Here is a 9488-nt window from a genome sequence, read left to right on the forward strand (position 1 = left end):
CATCTAGCTCAAACCAGCAGGTAGAGGTCACGACACCGCCCTCGCTGGCCCTCTCTCTCTCTGTGTAGAGCTGGGGCTGGGGGGAGACACACACTGTACTGAACAGGAAAACAGGACTTAGGTAATGATGATTATGATGTGACGGTGAGCTGGTGAAACCGGAAACAAGTCGGCAAGCAATCGAATTGTTTTGTCCGGCTTTTATTCTGAAATCTTGAAATGGATTTCAACTGTTGTTGAAAATCAATGACACACTCGCTAGTCAAGCCAAAATATTGCAAAGCAATGGATTCAGTGAGTAATCCCCCCACTACTACCTAGTTAACTATAACACTGTTTTACATTGTTAACAGGCTCACAAAACAAGCTGTGTTCATTGACTCCTCTAGCGAGGGGGGTGTCATTGATTTTCAACAGTAAAATGTATTTAAATCTTTCGGAAATAAAAGTCTGAACACATTTGATCGGCTGCCGACTTGTTCCCAGTTTCACCAGCTGCTGTCACATTATGACAGGCATGGTGTCAGCACAGTGTCCCATGGCCCAGGTGCTCTGGCTGTTACTGAAGTGAGCGAATCCAAGTCAACCCAGCTAGTAGTCGCGTATCGTTTTTCCCGTACGTAGTAGGTGTCAGATTAGCAGGTCAGACGAGCGTTTATTAGCCTGTGGTAGGATTAGTAAACCTAGCGAGCAAACCCAAGCCGTCTCTCTCTTACGTAAACAAGAAATGTGTATGAAAAATGTGCTCATATACTGTGGGATTATAATGTGACTTAACCCTCTAACCCTCTTCCTTCAGAGCCAGGCGGAGGCCCACTATAAGGGGAATCGCCACGCTCGGAGAGTGAAGGGCATCGAGACCTCCAAGACTCGCCCGCAGAGTGAGAGTGACAAGCCGCCCCCTCCCCCCACCTCCTCCCCCTCTCCCTCTCCCTCCGGTCCCGCACCGGCCAGCCCGGAGGCTGACCCTAGCAAACAGGGTAAGCCTCCACCTGTGTCTCACACACACGCACGCACACACACGCACGCACACACACGCACACACACACACACACACACACTAAAGAAGTACACACTGGCAGTGCTCGCACCCATGCACACACACACACACACACACACACACACCCACACACACACCCCCACACACACACACACACACACACACACAGACTAAAGAAGTACTCACTGGCAGTGCTCGCACCCATACACACATACACACACACACACACACACACACACACGCACTCGTACGTACAAAATAAAATACTCTGTTGGTGTTGAGGACAGCTGTTGTGTCAGAGGCCAGGGCAAGACAGAGCCGAATGTTAGAGGTGATGTCTGCTGCTACGGAGACGCCGTGGTCAGCACTGACCAGCACAGGATCAGCTTCCCAGGCATCAGTCATCAGATTATCCAGCAGAGGATAGGTGGAGGGGTTGGAAGGGAGGGGAGGGAGTTTGGGAGGGGAGAGATGGGGAAGGGGGAGGGAGGCAGTGATGATGGATGTTCAGAGCCTGTCATCAGATAGACGAGAACCTGACACAGCACCGAGAACTTCACCTGACACATTCACATTCACACACACGCTGCAACCTGGTCTCACACGGCAGACTCCAAACGTCGAATTCCAACGTGTAGCTCGCAGGGGTGCGCCTGCTATGTGCGCCTGTCAGGGCTTCTCTGGGATTATTCCATTTTGAATTGCACTTGCATTAATTAGTTTGGCCACATTTAGGGTTAAGGTTAGGGTTAGGGTTAGGGTTAAGGTTAGGGTAACCCTAACCCTCTCCGTTGGTTGTATCTCAAAATGTGGCCTAACTAATTAATGCAAATGCAATTCAAAATGGAATAATCCCGAGAGAAGCCCCGACGGCGCACATAACAGGCGCACCCCTGCGCTTTCAAACGAGCGAACGTCGGAATTCGACGTTTGGATGCGATGGAAAACGTCGAATTCTGACGTCTGCCGTGTGAGACCAGGCTGCACACACACACACATACAGGTGTCATACTGTCTTTGACTAAATCCGGCATATGGTTCTGTATGAGAATACTGGGCCTATTTGCTTTAAAGCGAATTTTCTAGTCTATTCCAACTCTGTCAACTCTGCAGGCAAGTTGGCCCACTGATATGTACAGTAGTTCCTCTACAGTGACATAACATACAGTAACAGTTTTATTATACTATATTATATATTACATTCAGTGTTTCCTCCAGGAATTTTTACAATGGTGGCGGGTAGTGCTGACCGCGCGCGCTCGCGATTTTTTCGCGTGCACGCGCATGAAACGCGCACGCGCGCTCAAAACAACGACATAATTTCAGCCAAAACTCGAGGATGGCCCAAAAAAATTAAATGTTTTCCTGTACTTCTCCCGTGTGTCTCTTATTGTCTGTGTCTGCATGTTTTTCCAGCATGTAATTCCGTTGTCAATAAAAACAAAAACACTGATCTGACGGTTTTTTTCACAACGTTATTACTTGTCACTTTAAGCCCAGGAGGGAGTTAGCGATTAGCGATGTTTAGCTTAGCTTAGTTTAACAGAAGTATCTTCACTTTTAACATGACTTCCCGTGGTCGTAGAGGGCTGGTCGACGGCTTAAAATGACCGTGTAGACCTGTAGACCTTATCCAGCTATAGTCTTGTGTTTCTACCCCGGGCATAGCCGGTGTTATTCACGGACAAACACTCCTGTTAGAGTGGTTCTAGTACACTGGACATAGGTAACACATAGAGAGGCTTCTCCTCTCTCTCTCCATCCTACACTACACTACACTACGCATCCTATACTACACTACACTACGCTAGCTCGCGGTGTTCGGGTGACAGCCAGGGCACGTTCGTAAATACGCTCTGGAAATCTGATCAGCACTCACGGAATGCCTCTTGTCCAATCAAATGACTTGGTCCCTTTATGACGTTGAACCCAGTGTGCGCTCCGGGGCTCTCAGAGCGAATTTACGAACGCAGCCTCAAGTTCAATACTCGCGACACACACGGACTGGTCCAGTTTCAGCGCTTGTGGGTGTGTCTAGCGCTGTGAAGGTCTGAAAAGCGACCTAAATCTTTTTTTTTTTTTTGGGTTGAGAAATCTGAATGGTGGCGGAGGAAATTCCATCGTGGCGATCCGCCACGATGAAATGCATGTAGAGGAAACACTGACATTATACTACTGACCATCCTCTGACTGTCTCAAAACCAAAATAGCCTTAACCGACTCTGCAGTGTTCCTCGGACCCACTCCAGATCAGCAGCAGATGTGTGTATGTTTACATTTCACATTTTTGCCATTTAGCAGACGCCTTTGTTCAAAGAGACTTACAACAAATACATTCGACTAAATAAGTAAATCTCTCCACCAGTCATAGCAGGAAGTAATCTATGCTCAGGCCAGGGGCCATTCGTGCTAGTAGGATTTTTTTTATTTTATGACACAGTACATGAAACAGTACAGGAGGGTCGTAGATGTCTCAGGAGGGACAGTTAAGGTGTAACCTGAAGAGATGAGTGTTCAGTCTCCGTGTGTGTGTGTGTGTGTGTGTGTGTGTGTGTGTGTATGTGTATGTGTGTGTGTGTGTGTGTGTGTGTGTGTGTGTGTGTGTGTGTTTGCCCTGGGACGCAGCATGGCCCTGCAGAGTACAGTGCTGGTGCTGCACCATCATCATCTTCATCATTATTATCATCATCCTCACCAGATTATGTATTGTTCTCTGAATATTGTCTATTCATAACATTCTATTCACATTTCCATTTATTTTATTTTATTCTAATGTTTACAGATGACGTCCAATCCCGCCACGATTCAAACGGGTCTCCCCTGACCCCCAGCCCCCTCCCGACGTCCTCCCCGACCCCCCCAGACACACCCCTGTTCGCCCCTGTGTGTCCATCCCTTCCCCCTCTGAGCACCCCCATACCCTCCACCCCCTCCTCGGGCCTGGGTGCTCCCCCTGTCGACACACCCATGGAGGTCACTCCTGACGCCCCGTCCCCGGCCCCCAGCCCCTCTTCAGGGGAGTCTGAGGAGGACAAGGCCAAGAAGCTGCTCTACTGCTCTCTGTGCAAAGTGGCTGTCAACTCCCTCTCTCAGCTGGAGGCACACAACAAAGGTAGGGTTCCTTCCCTCGATGGGTTAACTAACACTCTTACACACACTCATACACACACACACACACACACACACATGTGCAGACACACATGCACACACACATGTGCACGCGCGCACACACACACACACACACACACACACTCATGCGTATGCACACACACTCACTCACACACACACACACACACACACTCATACACACACATGCGTATGCACACACACACACACACACACACACTCATACACACACATGCGTATGCACACACACACGTACACACACACACACAGACTAATTAATATTTCAGTGCACTCAAAGCAACATTAAAAGTTAAACTCAAATTATACCACTTTTCTGAAACGCCATGTGAAACAAAATAAGATGTATAATTGCAGCATGTTGGCCTGACTTCACAAAACTGTTTACACTGGGGACTTTTTGTTCACATTCTCACTCTCATGTGTTACATACAGCTAACATGTGTTATCTAAAACAATTTCCTGAAAACAGAGTAAATCCACGCAAATAGCTACATCTGCAGCTAATTATACTGTATAGTACGGTACCTATTAAGCCATGTTGGAATAACCACCCCAGACTGGAGGAATTTCTCCCCATGTCGTAACTCATATCCATAGGCCTACAAAGCGGTAATGCACCAGAAGACACAAAAACATTAAACATATATATGTATTATATATGTAGACATGTATCTTATGTATCACTACACATATAATCGTTTGGGCCATAGTTACACACACTTTGAAGATTTAGCATTTTTGCAGACGTTAACATGTTGTTTTGTTCACCCAAGCAAAGACAACATAAGGGTGAGTAGGCCTGCCGCCTATATCAGTTTTGAAATCAAAGAAATCAGTCTGAAAATGATTGCGAGTGATGGAGGATGGAGATCCTGTAAATTAATTGCGGCTTCAAACACAAAAGAATGTACTCTGCTTGCAACAAACTGACCAATCAGGGAAGAGAACAGAGGACCGGAAAGAAAGGTGGAGGGCAAGAGAACGAGAGATGACACATTTGTAGATAGTACTAGCTTTTTTGTCTGTCTTACATGTAACGATGAATTGAGAATCAAGGACCCCAATTGAAATAAGCCAGTGGCTTTCTTGGGTTTTTATCCTGTTAGTTGACCTTGTATGTAATATGTACTTTCTTGTACCTACTTCTGCAAATCTTCTAATAAAGTTTTCAATCAATCAATCAATCAAAACCAAAAAAATGGCTGTGCAACTACTGCTCTCTAGTGGTATGAAAAGATCATTGCACCTTCTGGCATATTTCTATGGCGTAGTAAAACAACAGTTTATCGTTAAATTAGCGTACATACATGTATGACGGTGCCTGGGGACTCATTTACCAGGGAGGGCACCATATAATAAAATACAGTGGAACAAACGAGACTCACCGCTTACGTTAGTCACAGGAGAAAACATTGCGCAGTCTCATTCGCGGAAACGGGAGACGAAAAAGGGTAATATTTGAAAGGAAGGATTAGGAAACATTAGATTAGGAAACCCAGCTACAGCTGTTGTCCTGCTGCAGCCCCCGCCCCCCGAAAAATAATAATAATAATATTCTCCAATACGAAAAAAATCTATTACAATTGTCACATCATCACACCTCTTAATCCTCATCTATTTCAAAGGTCAAATCGTGACGTTAGAATTATAAAGTTCTATCTCCATTTTTGTCAAAATTGAGTGTTTTACATAATCTGATCCATTAGGTGTTTATTAATGCCTGTGTGGTGTTATTTTAAAAATGTAGACATTTTTTTAGTTAGTAATTAATAAAATACAAAGGTTCCATCTCACAAAACATGTTGGAATGTAAAAACTTTGACGCTCAATATCTCTGAACTGCCCTAAACGGAGATAGAACCTTATAATTCTAAGCTCACAAAATGCTGAATGAATCTTCTGCTTGATATCATCAAGGATTTGGATAATTGTGTGAAATGACACCCTGCCTTTCCATCCAGAGTCTCTAACAATGAGAGACAGAGGCTGACAGGAATACAGACTTGTCAGGAACGCTTGTGTCTTTTTGAGGGGCTGGTTGTTAAGTCTGACGTCAAAAGTGACGTTTAGCAATTTCCGGGTCCAAACCAGAAATTCCCCGCACCAGAGTACCTCTGAACTACAGCGGTAGAATGACAGTTTAATCGTTTTTTAGACTCGGATCTATTCATTCAACAAGGGACGCAGCACTTTCCCATTTTTTCAGTGTCTTTGAGCCTCGGAAAAGCGCTATATAAATATAATGAATTATTATTATTACTGAGGCATTTCGAAGACAGCGCCTCAGCCAACTTTGGACCCGGAAACACGTCACGACTTAACAACCGATATTTGGTTACAGAAGTGCTGACTTAACTGATTCTATCCCTCTCTTCGCCGCTCACAGGTACCAAACACAAAACCATCCAGGAAGCTCGCAATGGGCTGGGCCCCATCAAGGCATACCCCCGGCTGGGCCCCAACCCCAGCCCAGAGCAAGGAGGGGGGCTGTCGGCAGACCCCAACACTCAGGAACGCACTTTCCACTGTGAAATCTGCAACGTGAGGGTCAACTCAGAGCTGCAGCTCAAACAGGTGGGCAAGCGAACTTACACTCAGTACCAATCTCAGCACCGCAGTATTTTTGAGAGATGAAAATGCGAATTGGGGAGACTGTCTGTTTTTAAAAAACCTTTCCATCTCTCTCCAGCATATATCCAGCCGACGGCATCGGGACGGAGTCGCAGGGAAGCCAAACCCTCTACTCAGCCGACACAAGAAGCGCACAGACTTTGCGGTATGGGGTGACTGTGACGCATTATTTGTGTGATATACATAAACAGCTCCTCTCTCACTTCTCATTTTTCACTGCGTTTGCCGGTGTCAGCATGATGTCATCTTGTCTTAGCAGTATTTCATGATGTGTCAGCAATTCAACTCTGGATTGTCAGACTGATAGCATATTAAAGTCTCTCTCTCTCTCTCTCTCTCTCTTATTTCCACTCTCTCTCTCTCTCTCTCTCTCTCTCTCATTCTCTCTCTCTCTCTCCTTTTATCTCTCAGTCTTCCTTGACTTTCTCAAAGGACCTTACAACTCTTAAGACTCTGGGTGCTGGACTGTTGCCCAACCCTATGGCTTTTGCAGCGGCGATGGCAGCTGCTGCAGCCTCCTCCAATCAGCTGGCTCTGCGTGCGTCCTGCGCCCCCTCCCCTCACAGCCACCTCCACCACCACCTCTTACAGGGCACGCACCTCAGCATGCTGCGGCCGGCGCCCGGGCCCATGCGGGCCCATGCCCACGGGCCCATCCTGTTCTCCCCTTACTGACGATGGCCCGGGGAGCGGCGGTCCATCAGGAAAGAAGCACACTGTGAAGTTAACAGGAAAAGAAAAACCATTGAAAGAATAAATCAACAGATGTTATTTAAAACTGAAACATTTTAACAGAGAAAAAGACTATGCCTCTTCTGCTCACCTACTTCCCCCCCCCTCCGGTCCTCCCTTTTATTGTTTGATGACTTCCAAAGCAAGGAATGGTCTGGCTGCAGCCAGATCGGGGAGGGACTCAGATGGATTGTTTGTCAGCTCTACTACTCTCCTATACTCCCCGAACCATCCTCCTCCTCCTCATCCTCAGTTGACTGAGATCCTCCATCCATGTAGCAGAAAAAAAACGTTTTTCAAAAATGCTTTATGTCAAAATGTGTACCCCACCCTGGCTGACTGAGCTGACTCCCTTAGACCGATGAGTTCTGGTGTCTTCCCTGTAACCCTCACATCACTCTAGTTACTGTTCAGTGACCCCCCCCACCCGCCACCCACCCCCCCCCCCCCACCCCCCAAAGCCATCTGCAATATCAGTACCATCGCAAAACCTAATCCTAATCCTAACCCATTATGTTAGTCACAGTCGCTGCCTCTGATATTAGTAATATTTCATCGCTCATAGTAGAGTAGAACCAATAGCGCATTACTGCAAAACCCTGTTTTGTATGTAGGTTGCAAAATTAGGGTGTTCAATGATCGACGTATCTACACTGTAGTCCTGGGTTCTAGACTAGTTGCCTGTTCTGCAGTTCCAGGCACAAGGTACTTTGTACTGTATATTTCCAGGTTCTAAGTATCTGTTCTAGTATTGTGGATGATAGATGTTAGTCTATATATGTACCTCTCTGGGAGAGATAGAAAGGAAAACACATTTAAGATTTTGGAGAAAAAAAAGAGGAAAGGAAGAGGGCCGGAGTAAAACCCATAGGGCCGGTTTCAGAGACAAGGCTTAAGCCTAGTCCTGGACTAAATCACACTTTCAATGTAAAATCTCCATTGAAGATGCTTTTTAGTCCAGGATTAGGCTTAAGCCTTGTCTGTGAAACTGGCCCTATATCTGCGTTGAAGTCACCATGCGGGATGGAGAGATTTCATAATTTTGACGGATTGGAATTATAAATAAATAAGTAATGATGGACTTTTGATAAAGACTTTAAAGGGCTGTTCTCCCCGCGGACATCTCGTGACGTTAGAATCATAAGGTTCTATCTCCATTTTTGTCAAAATGTTTACATAATCTGATCCATTAGGTGTTTATTAATACCTGTGTGGTGTTTTTTTTTTTTTTTTATGTTGACATTTTTGAGTTAGTAATTAATAAAAAATACAAAGGTTCCATCTCATAAAACATAATGGAATGTAAAAACGTTGACGCTCAATATCTCTGAACTACCCTAAACGGAGATTCTAGAACCTTATCATTCTAAGCTCACGATCTGCCTTCAGTCTTACTGTCCGTGGGGAGACAGAGAGAGAGGAAGTGCAGAACAGTGCTTAGTGTCCAAGTTGTGCTTGTATTGACAGTTGCAAAGATGTTACTGTATTGAGTAGTCTGTTGGTCCCTTTGAGCATTCCTCCGGTTTTTGTCCAATGATGTCATGATGTCCAATGATGTCATGATGTCCAATGATGTCATGATGTCCAATGATGTCATGATGTTCTCAATCATCATGACTTGAGAGTCGTGTCAAACTCAACTGTGTGTGTGTGTGTGTGTGTGTGTGTGTGTGTGTGTGTGTGTGTGTGTGTGTGTGTGAGTGAGTGAGTAAGTGTGTCTGTATGTGTTTGTGTGTGTGTGTCTGTGTGTGTGTGTGTGTGTGTGTGTGTGTGTGTGTGTGTGTGTGTGTGTGTGTGCGAGTGTGTGTGTGTGTGTGTGAGTGAGTAAGATTGTCTGTATGTGGTTGTGTGTGTGTGTGTGTGTGTGTGTGTGTGTGTTCTCAAGATAAAGACAGACAAAGCACACAGCTACAGCTATGCCTCAATGGTGACCACCACCTCTCCTTGTCTCTCTCTCTCGTCTCGTCCATCACTCGGA

The 9488-nt window shown here is 45.7% G+C and overlaps 1 protein-coding gene across 1 annotated transcript; it reads left to right on the plus strand.

Annotated features, from left to right (window-relative positions):
* Positions 1 to 508: 508 nt before the first annotated feature.
* On the plus strand, positions 509 to 7453 carry LOC308173531 (zinc finger protein 385A-like; the record flags this gene model as incomplete). The annotated part of the gene is made up of 6 exons (XM_080548559.1): positions 509 to 547; positions 800 to 980; positions 3783 to 4112; positions 6534 to 6721; positions 6837 to 6923; positions 7190 to 7453. The coding sequence occupies 6 exons, from the start codon at positions 509 to 511 to the stop codon at positions 7451 to 7453; spliced, it is 1089 nt and encodes a 362-aa protein (XP_080404685.1).
* Positions 7454 to 9488: the final 2035 nt, after the last annotated feature.

This window comes from Nansenia antarctica, assembly GCF_963989245.1.
Source record: "Nansenia antarctica genome assembly, chromosome: 18".
Classification (NCBI taxonomy): Eukaryota; Metazoa; Chordata; class Actinopteri; order Argentiniformes; family Microstomatidae; genus Nansenia; species Nansenia antarctica.